At 40.2% G+C, this 17,926-nt stretch overlaps 1 protein-coding gene across 3 annotated transcripts in view; it reads right to left on the bottom strand.

Moving 5' to 3' along the window:
* Window positions 1-17,926, bottom strand: part of ESYT2 (extended synaptotagmin 2) — a 769,824-nt gene that overhangs the window by 45,869 nt on the left and 706,029 nt on the right. For all 3 annotated transcript variants that reach the window (XM_085631951.1, XM_085631950.1, XM_085631949.1), the window contains one exon: window positions 13,588-13,719. In XM_085631951.1, the coding sequence (XP_085488077.1) occupies window positions 13,588-13,719 (132 nt within the window). The remainder of the gene's footprint in view (window positions 1-13,587; window positions 13,720-17,926) is intronic.

Raw genomic sequence — 17,926 nt, 5'->3', positions numbered from 1 at the left:
AAGTAACAGGTCTTTCTGAGTTCTCTTACCTTTCAGTTCCTGCACATCTTCATGACCCTGAGGACTACAGATAGCAAGGACAGTGCCAGGGGTACCAAAGGGCAAGCTGAAGGTGGCACATAGTAACCCTTCAAAGCTGTAAGTGCCTTAAATGTATTCTCTTGCCAATGCATAACCTTAGGTTAATATGTTCATACAGTTTTTCTGTACGAAGAAACAGGTGCAGAAAAATTTAGTGTAGGATTTTTAGAATCATTGGGCCTCATTACAATTTTGGCGATGGGATACTCCTTCATAAATGTGACACGTCCACCAAATTAGAAGTTCCACAGGATAAAATGGAATTGTAATTCGGCGGAAGGAATATCTGTCACATTTATGATGGAGTAATCATGTCCGCCAAGATCGTAATCAGGCCCATTGTCTTTTGCAATAACTGGTTCTTGCTTTAAGGCATTTCCACTGTTTTGGTTTATTCCCTGAGATCTGCATTCAGTTTGGTAGACTGCTATTGAGTCTGAGTGAGCGCTCTGTGTGCACAACAGCTTTGTAGCACTGATGTGTGTTTGTAGCTAGGCGAGTCATGCGACTTCAATTTCGTTGCCCAGAACTTGTGAGGCCACAACAGAATGTTTAGTGCAGAGCGAATGGATTTTGAAGGAGAGAGTGGCCATTGAAATCAGGAATTAGCAAGTCATACTTACAGGGCTGCCAAAGCAGCACATGATTAGAGCCATGGGCCCTCCTTATGTTTAGCACAAGGAAGACCAGAGACTAGCAGTTTCCTTCTCTGAGTTGGTCAAGCCCTTCTTCTTTGGCAGTGAAGCATCTGCCTGAGAAGCAAATTCTGCAGTAATAGGATTGTAGGTGAGTTGCCATGATTCATTTGGTGGCACTGAGAAAGTGAAATGTAAATGCTGACAAAGCACTGGCAGAAAGTTAGGGCAGATAAAAGACATATTGGATTAGGCGAGTGGATCAGCCCAAAGGTTTTAGGAGTGCTTTCTAATAAACAGAGTGAGGTAGAGACAAGCTACTTCCTTTTTCGGAGGATTAAACTTTAGTAAGTGGGGATTTCAGTATTTGTTTACAACTAATCAGACATTTTTACTGGGATAGTTACCATAAACTAAAGTGACTTTGAAGTTCACCTTAACCACCTTGAATAAGGAGCATGTTTGTACACATATAAATGTTAACAAACAGAATAGGAGACAGTTCTCATATACTCAAATTCACCAACCATAAATGAGTATTACAAGTAAAAGTCCAGGATGTTTCTTAAGTCACCCCTAAAAGGGGTAGTGCATATTACAATTCTGATCTCATCTCTTCTGATCTGTACACTTAAAAGGGGAATTCCTCCATACAGTCATTAATGTATTTGGAAGGTAACCAAAAAGGTTCCATAAATAAGGTCTTTGAATCCACCCGCGGGAGATTTGCGATGGATGATGATTGATCATGGGTCACGTGTGTTTCCTTCATTGGTGGGAAGCACATTGTGTTTCTTAAATACCCCTCACACACCAAAAGGGCCCTTGGTGTCATGCTTCATCGTAGGGGTCTTCGCGTCCCTCTACGGAACTCGGCGTGCTACTAACCAGCGGATACGCGGGAGCACTGATGTTACCACTATGTGTAGTGTGAGAGAAGGTGAGTGGTAGGGTCAGGAGTGAACGATAATTGAATGTTAAAAAATACCTAGCACCTGTGGGGTAGAAAAATTTAATATGCCTCGGTGCCGGTATTATTAAAAAATGTGAGGTGGAGGTGTTTTGTAATAATTTACATAGCCTCCTGCGTGTGTCAACATGTTTCGAAGCGAGCTACTTCTTCTTCAGGACGGGTACACAGATCCCTACCATACTCACATGAATAGTGTGACAATGTCAATAAACATTGAATGGTATGTGTAGATTTAATGAAAAAACGTTGCAAAATATGACACAATGGTCACAGTTGTTTTGCGAAAAGGTAATGCCTTAATACCAATCTGAAAAAGAAACACAAATATACAGAAAAAACATCAGGTAAGTAGAATTACTCCAGATGTGGCATTTGTGACCTGCAAAAGTGATATATCCAGTGCCTATTGATAACCTATAGAATATACGTGCAGCTGCAGTGTCCTGTAAAAAAGGGGGACAGATACAAGACACACAGACTTGTAACAAAAAACACACACTCTAAAAGGATCAAGTCCCAAGGTCGTCCTTGCTGTGACTGCGGGGTTCATTAATATGAAAAAAACATTGTCAGTGAAGGAAACTAATTGCATACTTGCTGTACTGAATCCAGTGGCGTCATGAGCCTTTAGAACGATGGGGACCCCGTGCTATTTGCACTCTGTAGGTAAAAATTGCTGCATTAGGTAGGCATCAGAGGTCTTACTAGATGAGAGCAGGAGTGGCCTCTCTGAAGCGGCTATGCCGTACTTACATATACTAGGATACTACCTCGCATGATCGTCCCCCTCGCGGTTCCGTAGATGATGTGAAGCCGAGAGGTACTAGTATTTATACTGTGCTTAATTGCCTTGATTTTTCCCGCCACTCGTGTGGTGTACGTGTGCTTTGGGAGCGCTTCCATCTGCAGATTGCGGTTTCCGTTTAAGGAGACAGAGAAATCCCCGGTGTGGTTCTGGGTTGTTCAACCCGGAAGTGGAATGACGCGAAGCGTTGGGACTAGAATGCTCGCTAACTAACTATGTGAGACAGCGCAGTTCTGATTGGTTCAATCAGAGGCGCTTGTGTGAAGGCTGGGAAAAGGGGGGGGACAGTGGTGCCACGATAAAAGACATCCGAGAAGGGTGCGCGAAAAAAAGTATAATCGTCACCCTGGCACATCAAGGAGGGGGCCGTATGTTATAAACGGGCCCATATAACAGTGGCAGATATAGTTTAATTATTAAGGGTGCAGTGAAAAGAGCTTACAAAAGCTAAGTTTGTCTGCAACCAAACCAGAGAGACAAAAAACCTGATTCTGTCAAAAAAACTGAGAAAAATAAAATAAATAAAAGATAGTACCGGGAAAATATTGACCAAGCTTCTGCTGTACTGTTGGTGGAGGCTAGTTTTACGAAGCTAATAGATCAGAGAATACCAGATACTAAAGAGATGGCTAAGTCGTTATACAGCTATTTAGTGGATGAGTGTCCATGGTGGCACCCAATGCTTATTCTATTCAAGAGAAATGGCTCCATGATATATTGTCAATGAGGCCCGCTATGTGGGTGCCCAGACGGAACACCCAACGCTGTTCTTTTTAGCTTCGTAAAACTAACCTCCACGCTTCAAAACATGTTGATACACGCAGGTGGTTTTGTACATTAATACAACACACCTCCAGCTCACATTTTTTAATAATACCGGCACCGAGGCATATTAAATTTTTCTACTCCACAGGTGCTAGGTATTTTTTTAACATTCACTTATCATTCACTCCTGACCCTACCCCTAACCCTCTCTCACACTACACATAGTGATAACATCAGTGCTCCAGTGTATCCGCTGGTTAGTAGCACGCCGCGTTCCGTAGAGGGACACGAAAATCCCTATGATAAAGCACGACACCAAGGGCCCTTTTGGTGTGTAAGGGGTATTTAAGAAACACAATGTGCTTCCCACCAATGTAGGAAACACACTTGACCCATGATCAATCATCATCCATCGCAAATCTAACGCGGGTGGATTCAATTTGTTTATATAATTGTTAGGGGAGGTCGAATCCACTCCAGGTGTTCATTTCTCCACTCCCTGCTTTGGTACTTATTCCATAAATAAGGTCTACATGTAATCATTTAAGATGCATGTGAAGTAACCAAAATGTTCCAATCACTGCGTTCATGTTGGTAACCTCATGCCCAGCGAGGAAACATATTTAGAGCTACATATTTCCTTAGCTCCGTGAGATTGATATGGCTCTGTTTATTACTGGCCAACTAAAGAAAGCAAATAGCATCAAGTTATGCAGAGAAAAATCAACTGCAGCCTGTATTTGTAAAAGTGCTGCATTTTAAAAAGTGGAATATAAGAACTGATGAAAATACATTTGTATAAACAAACTTAATAGCAATCACAATTCTACTAAGGTGTCCTACTCAGGCACAGTTTTAAAAATGTATCAGAAGGAGCCTTTAAACTATGTAAGTTCTAAATCATACACACAACACAATATAACAGCAGCACAACATCAAATGAACACAAGGTGGCGCCAATGTATTTAAAAATGAAGCAAAAATCCTGCTAGTGGTTCATAAACAAAGGGATCGTGAGATGTTTTGTTTTCGTGCTTTCACATTCATTCATATTTTAAAGGAACAAGGCCCCCTAACTGTGAAATACCACAAACCATATTGCATAGAGATACAATGAAATCTATGCCAAGTGTCCAAATGGAAATTCAATTGCATTTATTAAAAATTATAGCGCATCAATGAGGTGAGAAAAACAACCAGAACAAAAAAGTTTAAAAACTTCTAGGCTCAGACATTTTTCATGTGACTTAATGAGTACCAATCTTGACTCCTCATGAACCACATTATTCTCCATCAACTAGAATGTTAGTCAGTCAGTCAGTCAGAAAACTTTATTTCGGCAAAGTTGCCATAAAAGTGCAGACATCACATTTAAAAAGAATCAACATATATAACCAATAGTCTTAAAACCTCTCATAAAACAATAATTTAATTCGTTGTGTGTACATAAAGAGTAAATGATGTTTAGCACAAAGATACAATAAAAAGATACATGGCTTGGAGAAAATAGGGAAAAGGGGTTACAATGCTAGGTGTTTTCTTGTTACCCACATACAGAAAAGGTATTTTGCAGTTACTGTGGCGAATAGGGGTGAGGTGTCAGATTTCATTATCCTATGTAGGTCTCTATAGTTTCTTACACCAAGATTTTTGGCTAGTTGAATGATCCATTTTTTGCGTGGGTTAGTGTAAGCCTTGCAAAAAAATAATACATGGGCCTCAGTTTCTTCATTCAAACTACACCCTGGGCAAGAACGAATTATAGAACCTTGCCATTTATTCGTCCTAGAAAACAAAGGGAGAGATCCATGCCTAAATTGGATGTAAAGTTTCTTGGCAAGTAATGGTTGGATCAAATCCAGTGCGGGCTCAAAGCTGTAGCTGTAGAATGTTAGTGCCTTACTGTAAGATGACACGATTATCCTCGTGAACTTGACAGGGGAGGTTATCTGTCTTAGAACTGCTTCTAAATATACCCAGATCAAATGCTTTTTTGGCCTCAATGCATCCACAATAGTGAAAGCCCTATACAAGATAATGCATATTACCACAAGGAGAACAGGGAAGACCACAGAATGTCAGTGTTCTTCCCTGAGTTGGTCAAGCCCGTCTTCTTTGGTAGTGAAGCATCTGTCTGAGAAGCAAATTCTGCAGTGATAGGATGGTAGGTGAATTGTCATAATCCATTTGGTGGCACTGACATGAAAGAACTGGCAGTAAGTTAGGGCAGATTAAAGACATGTTGGATGAGGCGACTGGATCAGTCCATAGGTTTTAGGAGTACCTTCTAATAAACAGAGTGAGGTAGAGACAAGCTACAGCCTCACAAATATCCTCCTTTTTGGGTGAATTACATGCAAGCCTGAATATTGCTAGCCTTCAGCAACCAGATGCCACGCGCAGCAAGAGGGGACTCAAAGCTATATAACTCTCATCTCCAGGAGGCGCCGACGGTGCATTTCCCACGCCCGGAAGCGCTCAAAGGCACTTCGCGGCTCCCGTAGTGCAGGAGCCGCCAGCAACCAGATGCCACTCGCAGCAAGGGGGGACTCAAAGCCCCATAACTCTCACGCCAGGAGGCACCGACGCCGCATTTCCCTCGCCAGGAGGCGCTCAAAGGCACTTCGCGACTCCCGCAGCGCGGGCCTCGCCCAGGCTAAGCCCGGGCTAAGGGCGGGCCCATCAGCGCCAGGAAGGGCTGGGCCACCCCTTTTTCATCCATCAACATCTAGCGACTAAGTGACTGTCCTCTCACATCGAAACGGACTTTAAGTTTTAATCATTGGGAAGCGACCAGGGACACTGACTGACACTGCACCCTGCTACCACTAGCACTGATAGTATATTAGAAAGAGTTGTTAGCATTGTTTCTAGTGAAATTGAACTCACTGAACGACGCTTATCCCTGGGAAGCGAGGCATTACTGAATGGTTCAACAGTCAAGAGGGTCCCCAGTAGATTTAGTTTCCTGACCTGCAGTCAGTCATATGCCTACAATTGCATCTAGCATCACAAAGTCCCCGGGAATTAGTACTAACAATATAGCTTTCTCTAGTGGGAGTTCTAAGGGTGCTGATATGACCGAGTCAACATGAACACACTAGCGCCTGTAGCAGTCCCAGTGCAAAACGAAGCCTGGGACGCCCACCAGTTCTAAAAGGAAACAACCCACTCGTTCAAGCTCATCACGTACTGTCTTGAGCTTGTGGATAGAGTTTCCATTGATCGTCCATATCCCAAGGTGGCACAAGTTAGTTCTACTGGTACACAGACTGAGGTTGCATCCTTTATGTCAGCACATGGTGTCCCCGGGGATGTACTTTTTGATACCGGTGTTGATACAGTCTTGGTACGAATCAAAGAGTTAATAGACAAAAACTTTACCTCCCTTTGGGAACGTTTAGACCATTTGGACACTATGATGAACAAAATGAGTGGACAACAAGTGACTATTCAGACTGTTGCTACTGCAGGGGAGGGCTTGTCCTTATTAACTGATGCTGGGTCGAGCCCTGATCCATTGATCCCAAACCCAACTCGCTTGATAACTCATGTGTAACATGTAGCAAAGTTAAGGAGTTCTTTTTACCCAAGCTTAATGTTGAGCATGAAAATCGTCCCTCTAAACAGTGTACGAAACATATCTAGGATTGCCCAAAACTTGCCCTCCACTAGCCAGCCCGAATCAGAGATTAGCCTACCCAGCGAGAACCCAAAGTTAGGAAGTCTGAATAGTAGCATATCTAACCCCAAGAGAAAGGAACCCTATGAGTCTAACATGGAGGTTTTAGGACTGCCGCCAGCAGCATGCCCCTATGTTTTAGTGTTGGCAGGGGTACCAACCCTTAAGAAAGAACAGGGAGAGACCTGGTATCAATTACGCAACAAATGTGTGGACTGGCTATCCAAACATAGGAGGTTTAAGGTTTCAGATATGAATAACATCATCATGGTACGAAAAGTAAGGTGGGTGAGGTTGTCACCAAAGAACATCGAGGGGGACTGCATAGTGATTAATTTTCATAGGCTGTCCACGGTAATATCATTTTTGAGGTCACAGGAAGACTTCACTATCAACTCCAAGCATATTTACTCATTACTGTTGGGCTATTTTTATAACCCGGTAACTGGGCCCTTGATAAATGATGTCCCCCATCCAATCACGTACAACAGGTTCCTACCACTGTCTGATTTGGATAACCAGGATTGACTAATGCCACCTCTGGTAACTAATGAGTCCACTTTTATATCGAATGCTGATGTGCATCCCTCAGAGCCAACTGAACATGTTATGTTAAACAAAGCAACTAATGATTGCAATTTAAAAGTAATAAGTTGGAATGTCACTGGCTTAGAGTAAAAAATATCTCTACCAGATTGGCTAGATATAGTACAAGAGCAGGACATTCTTATGTTTCAGGAGACCTGGGCGACGCAAGGTTTATATATCAAAGGGTTTGAATGTTTTAACACTCTTGCCGCTGTTCCTAAGCTTGGTCGTCCATCTGGTGGCCTCTCAATTTGGGTCAATATTGCTGCTGGAGGCAGCGTCAAGTGTTTAGGTACAAAAAATGATAATTTTCAAGCGTTAATATATAGAAGGGGTGTATCCATACGTTTAACTAATTTTATAATAATGATTTTTACTCTGCACCAGATGTAGATTTTGTTATTTGTTTAACTTTATCACAACCCTACAACAACACAATAGATTTGGAAATACTGTTGGTATATGCTTGGGGGGGGTGACTTTAATGCCAAAATCCCTAGGGAAACCACCTCAATCATAGGCCCTAGTACTAAGATACATCTATGTAACAGGGGCGTTGAATTACGTAATCATTTGCTTAATCATAATCCGATCAATGTGATGGAAATTGCTGCTGCAACTAATAACAATGACCCCCCCGAACCGACATTTAGAGGTAGGGGTAGTGCCTCTACTGTAGACTACGTTTTTATTTCCCCTATCCTTGAGGATTGTTTAATGAAAGCCAAGGTTGCCCCGACTACTCATGGCAACCACAGCCCTATTATAATACAACTGAGAATTGCTCCAAAGCCGATATATAATAATGAGTGTAGTGCTAGGAATTGGACAGCCTCTACAGATAACCTAAGATTGGTTTGGCGAGGAGCTATTTATACTGATCTCTTTTCTAAGATGGTTAGGGACTACCCGAGCCTTATTGATTCATGTTTGTCATTACATGATTTTAAACCAGAGGTATTTGGTGCCTTTTCAAAATTATGCGAGGGTATTAAATCTATATTATCTAAATCAATACCGGGAGTACAACATAGACCAAGATGGTTTAATGGCAAATGTTCATTAATTAATAGACAGCTTCGCAAGGCACTCTCAACAAACCCCAGAAATCCTTCCCTTGTTAAATCACTAAGTAAAAAGTATAAGGTAGCTGTTTCACAAAGGAAAGAAGAACTTCTGAACGCTAAATAATGGGAATGCTTTCTGGGCTGCGTTTAAAAGACATGAGATCGTTTGGACAACCATCGACTTTGATAAGCTGCAACATAAATAGTGAGGCATGGGTAGCCCATTTCTCTATAATCTATTCAGCACCAACACAGAATAAGACCCTTGTAGAGCATCAGGCCTCTCCAGGGAACTCAATATCCTTTCAGGACGTTGAAGCTGCTATCAATCAAAGCTTTGGAAATAAAGCCCCTGGACCTGATGGGCTGCTCATTGTTTGATTAAGTATAAAGCCGACTTCTGGGCGCCGCTTTTATTAAATGTTTTTAATAATTTAACCAATGCCCCGCTCCCAAGTTCCTGGTCAACAAGTACTATTGTACTTATCTTCAAAAAGGGCGACCGTTCCTAGCCTAACTGCTACAGGCCGATCTCCCTGATAGATAATACGATGAACATTTTAGGGAGGATCCTATATATTAAGATAAAAACATTGGCTGAGGAGGATTTTATTTTACAACCATGCCAATTGGGATCTAGAAGTAAAATAGGTACTATCGAATAATCCCTAAATCATAATTTAATTATTGGGAAGTATAATATAGCCCAGCAATCCCCTGTATATCATATCTGGCTTTTATGGATCTTACCTCGGCCTCTGATTTTGATAACCGGTCTCGTTTATGGTCTACCCTTTTAGAATATGGTTTAGATGAGGTTTTAGTTAATTTTTTAGCATACCTGCATAAGGACCTGAAAGCCTGTGTGAGGATCAATAAGAGTGGGCAGGTTTCAAATGACATCAGAGTTAACAGAGGGTTAAGGCAGGGGTGTGTCCTGGCCCCACTGCTTTTTATTCTATATATTAATGACTTACATAAATCTTTGATCGTACTCACTAACGATGTCCCTAGAATTAATGGTAAGATAGTCCCCACCCTATTGTATGCCGACGATGTGATCCTAATGGGCCGAACACCCAATGCCTTACGTATCTTAGTGCGGGGTTTTGTGGATTTTATGGCTAGTTTAGATTTGTGTACTAATTTTTAAAAATCATTTATCATGTCTTGTGGGCTGAAAAAGTATCTTTTAAACACTGTCACTGTGGACAATCAAAAATTACAATGCACTAGCACTTTTCCCTACCTGGGGCTGGTTTTCACTGCCAATGGTTCCTGGGTTGACCATGTGGCATATAGCAGGAATACGTTTTCTAAAGTTATTAATTCAATTCTCGTCCTACCGCAGCCCAAAAGGACAGGGATAATGTTAGCACTCTTGAAAACCTATAAAACACAGTGTATCCCAACAGCAACATATTACACAAAGGTTTGGGGTTACACAAAGAGTATCAGTACCCAGCTTGAAGAAAATAGATTCTGCCGAAAACTCTTTGGAGCACCAATCTCCACATCACAAAATGTTTGCCATGCCGAATTAAAATTGCACTACATTGAAGATTACATAAAGGAGCGCCCTACCCTTTTTTGGCTTGCCATCTGGAAAAACCCAGCAGCGTCCCTCACTAGAGAGATAATAGGAGACTGCCTCAAGTGTGACTAGGGAAAGGAAATACCATGGCTTGCCGCAGTGAGGGAGAGCTTGAGTAGTATTAACCATAGACTTTGTTCACAAATCCCACCGAAACTGATAGTATGAATAAAAAAGTCCTACGGAGGGCCCTTTACACTCATTATAGAACATTAAAACACAAAAGAGGGGAACCACAAAACGTCTGTAGCAACTTATTTGTCCATTGCGGATGTATCAAATATACCATCTAGTTACCTTTTTAAATCAATAGGTTGTTGGGAGAGAGGACTCTTCTGTTTAAGGGCCAGCATAGTCAAATTCTTATTATGTTTCCCTTTGTGGTACAGTACTAATTTAGATCAATTACAATGCCCTTATGATGGTAGGAGCGGGCAAAAAACACTCCACTTCCTATTTTTTTGTAAGTTTTACATGGAATACAGAAAACAGTTTTTGCTACCGTTTAAAAAAAAAATCTCGTCTATTCATTTAGATGCAGCCTACATGGAAATTCGTATGTTGGAAATTGCAGTATGTGCCCGCAACACAATGCGCACTTTATGAAGCTTGTTTTATTGAATTCATTTTATATATTGTGATCATGTTTTATATGAACTTAATAGATAGTCTATAGATTAGTTTTTAATCAGCTAACCATACCTTGAATGATTTAAATTAAGAGGGTTTTTATTGATAACTATTTTTACTTCTCATAACATGATGTTTGCTATGTATGATTTTACTTTACTGCTTTTACGATTAATAGATTTGTGCACTCCCTTCTGTTGTTATGCGACCTGTGCTTTTATGGATATACTATTATCCGAATAAAGATTTTGAATTGAAGTGAATATCGCTAAATAATTGGGCAAGTCTCGAAACCAGCTCTAACTGGAGGGCTTTATATACTTCCATGAGAAGATCATCCTCCAGAGATTGCTTTAGCAAACACAACAGGATACTAGCTGTTTTCACTAATGTGATGACAGTAGCGAAAACGGTAAGATACTCTTCTAAGCTTACTCTTTTTGAGATTGGCTGTGGCTAAAAAAAAAAACTCATCCTGTCCATAAAAGGGGTAAGAAATTCTCTGTAGAGTTTTTGATAAAGTTTAGAAAACACCTCACACAAATGTTGGAAGTTTCCTCAGCAAAGTGCCCTAAGTCTTCATACAGAATTTTCTTAACACAATTTTATAATTGTTTGCCATTTATTATTTTGGTCTTCGGTTTCCGAGCTAAGAGCCTTTTATCTTGTTGTCCTCTTGAAACATATTTTGTGGCAGACTGCATTCTGATTCACAAGTTCTTTTTCTAATCTCAGGAGTCAGGCCCTCACCGTAAATTAGATTAATTTGTACTCATTTTCTTTGGAGTGAAATTTCTTGAATTTTTGCTGAGCCAGAATCAACTGCAACTGCCTTGAAGTCTCTTGAATGGTGCTATTTTTTTTCAGCTTTCTTGTATGTACCATACATGCCAAAAAGCCCCCATCGGAAAAGCTTTACACATATCCTACACTATTGCTGACACAGTAGACTCTTCATTCGTTCTGAAACATTCCCATAACCTATTTCTTTTAATAACTCTATCCAAATAATGTCTGCAAACAGCGAAGCATCAATTATCTAACCTGCCCATGTGCCATTATGCATTTCTACACTCGAGATTACATGAAGGGTCAAACAAAGAGGGATGCGATATGGAGGAGCAGGTGGAAGTATATCTAACTCAACACATTTAAGGTCCCTCGCTACCAAAAAGGAATCTATTTTAGCCAAACCTAGATAGTCCTTGCTACAGTAAGTAAATCTAGATGCATTGTGTGCTGTTGATGCCAGGTATCAATCAACCCATAGCTCTGCTGTGATAACTAATTTGTCGTTTTCATTTTTGCACCACTTTTACTTAGATATTTATCTTGGGCTACTCTGGATGATCTATCCAGGGGTGGTGATGCAACAATAAACCTACCACTTATTATTACAGTAGGTGGGAAGAAAGCTAACTTTAGCATCAATTCTTCTAAAGGAAAGGGTTAATCTGTAACAGGGTAATAATTGCATTCCAGCATATATATTATGTTGGCTTTGGATTAAGATATACGCAAGTAACCACCTACCAAATCTATCTTGTGTGACCTTCCTCATGGCCCAACAATCCTATTTTTCCTTATAATACAGATGAGCCTCCGGCGCTGGGGCGTTAGAATAGTGTGCTTCTTGTAAACAGCTGCATGTGTCAATTTAATCAAGATGTGGATACCAACAAGTGTATTTCTTGTAGTAAGACTATTGGACCCAGATCTGATCCTAAATCCAATAGTCCATGAAATGTCCTTTAATATTTCTAGGGCAGTCTCAATTTTTCATTTTTTTTTTTTTAAATGGAACTTGATATACTCTCGCAATGGTGAGGTTTCTTAGTAATACAGGAGGATCATCAAAAATTGTCTTTTTAATTAGTTTGCTCGGGAAGCTCTTCATGAGTAGTTATCTTCTGCCATTCACGTGGCACTACAAATCTTAAATTAGACATTCTTGACCTACTTGCAAACACGTGTCGGCTGGTTGTTTTTCTTTTGTTGTTGCATCATTAAATAACTTTGAACAATACACTGGTGTCGACCGCAGCAATTTTAACTATTCAAAACATTTATACCATTGTTATAGCCTCACTACGTGTGCCCAGGACTGTGTTCTCATAACTGGTGTGGGTTCTTTGACTCACATTTACGGGGGTTATAGGGTATTTCCCCCGACCTGGCAGCACCGTGCATATTCCGAGCATAGTAAACATAACACGTACTAGTCTGAGCGCCAATCTTCCTGCTTTTACTAAAAACCCTACGTCTAGATATAACCAGGACTACAACCATAAGTATCTCTGTGCAATTTCAATTTTATCAGATAAACCCCAGCTTGATTGGTCAAGCCCTTAGAAACAGTGAGAAACTCAACTCCTCGGTGTTCCCTTTTAGCCTTAGGAACTTAAATTAAAAATCAAGCAGTTCCTGACATCTATATTAGGTTTTTCTCTAAATAGTCTGCCCATTGGAAGACCTGCATTTGACTTCAGTTTTACTAACTGGGGCAGCATATGAAAACTATTGTTAAGCAGGATGAAAGACCACTCCAATACAGTAACAGGCAAATCAGGGACAATACATAGCAAAATCACTTAATAGATTAATGTGAATATTTTTCATAACTGTACTAAGAATAGAATGTGAAAAAATGCCCAAGTCAATTAGCCGAGAGTGACTGAGGCCAGCTGCGAGCAGTCGCTATTCCACAACATCATTAACCCATGACTTTTTATATTCAAAATAGCATAGCATAATAACAGAGACTTACGTTTCGTCAAACACAGGGTTCAAGTTCTTCTTTAACGTGTGTGTTTTTCTTCTCCCTGATCTTCTCTTGTCAGGTAGTAAATATAAACGGACGTAGGGATCAGAGCCTACCTCTGAAAAAGCTATTAAATTTCTAAAATAAAAAATAAACATTTTGACATGTTTATCAGCAATAATATAAAATGTAATTTATGTATGCATTGGTAACATCTAACTACTATGATCTGTTCTGTGACACTGAACAATAGGCAATTGTTTGGACAGGTAGGAAAAAATAAATTATTATATTCACTTTGGAATCTACAATTAATTATCTGTTTCCTGGATGATAAGCATGTTAAATTACACTTCCTTTTTCAAATTCAGACACACTTTGGTTGTGTCTGACTTCTATGACTGTAGTCAATTACTAGTTAACAGGCTTGCATATATCATCAAGAAATAACTTTCTGAACCAATGTCAAAATTATAATATTTTACCATTCAACAATACCATACTACATTCAATTATGTTTTACTTTACTACATATGAATTTTGCAGTGTCCGTCTGTTCTAATCAAGTCAAAGTAATTCACTTCACCTTACTGTTACAAAGTCTTTTTCAACAATTACATCATAAGTATTACACTTACACTCACTTTTAGAACATTTAGGGTCTGATTTAGAGTATGGTGTACAGTTTGCACTCCATCAGAGCAACGGAGTGATATACTCCATCACTTTAACAGAGTACTCGTCCTTAGCATTTAGAGATGTCTGTCGGCCCTGTGGACATCTTTAGTCATTGGCAGGAACTAATGTTTCCTACCAATGCCTTTTGGCGTGCTTTTTGTTTTTTTCTCAAACCATAGTGAAAGTTTCTTTTTGAAAAATCTAAACTAATGACACCCACACCACAGCAGTTGTCACCCAGAAAGAGAAGGTAGTTTAAAAAATTTCACTGTCCCTTACCACCAGGTTTTTTCCAGGTGGAAGCAGAGACTGAAAATTGGCAACCGCTGCCGAGGTTTTGGCACAGAGGGTACTTAGTTACACTCGCAACAGAGTACCCTCTCCGTCAAACTCTATATCAGGCCCTTAATTCCCTTAGCACTCCGTAATCATGAACAAACATGATTGCACACATTTCTAATAACATATGATAACAAGAGAAAGGACCATTTACCTACCAATGATAAAAACAAAGGCAGAACCAAATAAAGAGCAAGATATTAGCTCATAATCGTTTGCTTAGTGCTAAGAGACAGAATACGCTCCAACATGATATGCTAATTTGCTGTGCCAAACTGTGACCCACACAAACATGCAGTTACATTATCTCGAAGCTCCATCATACTTAATAAGATTAGATTGATCATAGGTTTTTCACCCTTTATACTTTATCGGCTAAGCCAGGAACTGTCTGTTCATACCACAGTGACATTAGTTTGTGATTTAAGAGGGCAGGTTACTCTATGTAAAGGAAATCTTTCCTCTCTTGGCTGTGGATGCATGTTCTTTGACAACCCCCAATGTCTCCGGGTAATTTGAAAATCATGTTTAGCATTTGGAACCGTTGGGGACACTTTTTTAATTAGAGGTTCATCATTATTAAAGGTTTTTATGATGATCTGCAATCTAGTCTACTCAAGTATTTCTTTTGAGAAATACAAGTTTAGTATGGAACTCAATGGTTCTGAAGGGGTAGAGTGGGGTGCATGAAAATCTACAGAAGACGTGAAAGCTGGAGCACTAGCAATGCCTTCTAAATCCATCAAAATAGATGAGTAACACAAGGAATGAGCTTCAGACAAAGATTTTCCAAAGACATATAAATGGACCTAAAGAACTGCCCTAAAGTCAGTGTACCACATTATAACGAGTACAAAAAGAATGCACTGTGATCACATGAACATTTCAGCAAAAGGAATGTTAGGAAATAATTGGGATGGACAATTTTTCGTCAGCACTAACCAAAACCCATGAACATTTGCATCTTTTATTAGTATTCTTTAAATGTTCTTAAAACATTGGCACTTTACTGAGCTTTAAAACTCAACTGTGAAGAAGGAGAGAACTAGAGTGCGAGGACTGAGATTGAGAAAGGGAGTGAAAGAAAGTTAGTTTAGCTAAGAAATTGGACGAGAGACTACAGGTAAAGTTTGTCTTTTCCCATATTAACCACAATTGTATCCTTCTTTTTAAAAGTACGCTGGCTTTCCCAAATATAAATCAGTTATGCAAGCAATATTATTGTTTCTGAACCATAGCAGAACATGCATTGTAGTCTACAATTTTAATTTTAGAATTTGATGTTTATGTTGGTGTCTTGAAGTGAGGAATATGCAAACCCTGCTATGCCTTAAAGGAGTGGTTGCTTTCAGTTAGTTACAGATTAATAGAGCACTGCAAAAAAAACTGACATTGTAATATTTATTATTATTTGCAGGTAAAACACTTTTTGATACAAATTCAAAACTTTCAATGCTACCTCCAAGGCTAGGTGTTTATAGTTGTGTTTGGTATAGGCACAAATGAACATTTTCCAATTGAAATGTAACTCCAGAGAACTCCTCAATGTATTTCAAGCTTTAAACCTACTTTAATAGTGCACCGTAAAACAGCCATCCACAATTTCAAGACATTTTGATCTTGTTTACTGGAAGCATATAAGTACTCAGCAAGGTTTAAGCTACCCGTTCGGCATGGCTTATCATGTTGGACACATTGGGGGAGCTCACTGCAACACTTAAAACCACCACATAAGAAATAACACACCAATCTCATAATTTCTTGTTCTCTGTTTTTTAATGAGTTTAGGCTCAGGCAAACAAAACAACACAAGTGAGTTTTCTAATCTCGACACAATATTCAGCTTGGTTGAACACCTAAGCCAAGCATGAATGACATTAATAATAATATTTTTTAAAAGTCACCTGAAGACTCAAACATTATGAAACTTTAACGTTATGGTACCAGATTATGGTGGGGAGGTAACATCTACAGGTCTACAAAATAACTAAATAAATCAATACACAATACAATGTTTAATAACAGTGATTTTTTTTTTTTTTAATGAATAAAGTTTTAATAAAAAACGAAATCAACATGTCTGTAAGTCCTTTTTGCACTTTGTTTTTATGATTGGATTTTGTGGGTGGAAAATGTTAAGAGAAAGACTCAGACAATTTCTTTTTTTTTTTAAAATAAAACCAACATGTCTCGGAGTCTTTTTTAAAATATTTTTCAGCCTACAACATACAATCATAAAACAAACACAAGAGGGTCTTGCACTCCTGGAGAAGAGCATAGAGCTCCAGCTCAGAGTGCATTGAAAAATATGGTAAGTTATCCTGAGGTCATGGATTTGATTTTTTTTTTCCAATGTTGTTGGGGGGCCGCTAGGCTCCCTACAGCACTCCACAACATTAGAAAACTATTTGGTGGTGCTCCGGCTGCTCATTTACTATTCACTTTTATTAAAAAAAAGAAAAAAAACATTGGCGTCCCAATGCCCACTCAGGATACCCATATCTTATTTTTTCTAAGGCAATGGGGGCACCCATCCTTGAACCTCTACGGGCCTAGGAGCCCTTCCACACAAGGCATTATTTTTCTCCAACGGGAAGGAGGTGCATGGCCCCTGCTCCATGAGCCAATAAGGACCCTAGGGGTCCCAACCCATTATGAATTTTTTTTTAATTATGGGGAGAGAGGTGCACCCCATCCCTTCCCGAACCACTAAACGCCTCAGGGCCTTTTTTTTTTTTTTCAATTAAGGGGAAGCGGTGCATGGCCCCCCTCCATGAGACTTTACATCATGGTGTCCCCATTCCCCAAGGCTTTTGGGGGGTGCCCCGGTGCCCACTCATAGAACCCACAAAACACTATGTTGGGGACCACAGGGTAAGCCCCCAAGGCTTCTGTGGCCCCAGCTAGCTCTCCAGCCAGCACCATACTGGGTGTTGTCAGGAGCCAGCATCTTTCCTCTGCTGCTGGCTGGATGGGAGCAACATTTTTCTACTACTCCCTTCAAGCGGGAGCAAAGTGGAGCTCCCTGCCCAGGTAAGTGTGAGCAGGGAACCACAGTGTCCCTGGGTGGGCTCCCGGGTGCACTATGTAGTATCATGCCCCAGGGTTTGGGCCCCCTCCCCTTTTTGTAGATATTTGGCCCCAAGGATGGGGTCCCCAGAGCCCAATAGAGGCATCCCCCACCTCTTTATATAGAATTCAGCCATTGGTGAATGGGTCCCTGGGGCCCAATAGATGTTCCAGGAGGGGGGCTGCATGCTCCCTCCCCAATAAAGGACATTTGGCTCTGAGGATTGTGGTCCCCGGGACCCAATAGAGGCTTGTGGAG

The sequence above is a fragment of the Triturus cristatus genome, chromosome 10, assembly GCF_964204655.1.
Source record: "Triturus cristatus chromosome 10, aTriCri1.1, whole genome shotgun sequence".
Classification (NCBI taxonomy): domain Eukaryota; kingdom Metazoa; phylum Chordata; class Amphibia; order Caudata; family Salamandridae; genus Triturus; species Triturus cristatus.
The sequence above is the reverse complement of the archived record's forward strand: the minus strand, read 5'-3'. Positions and strand labels throughout refer to the sequence as shown.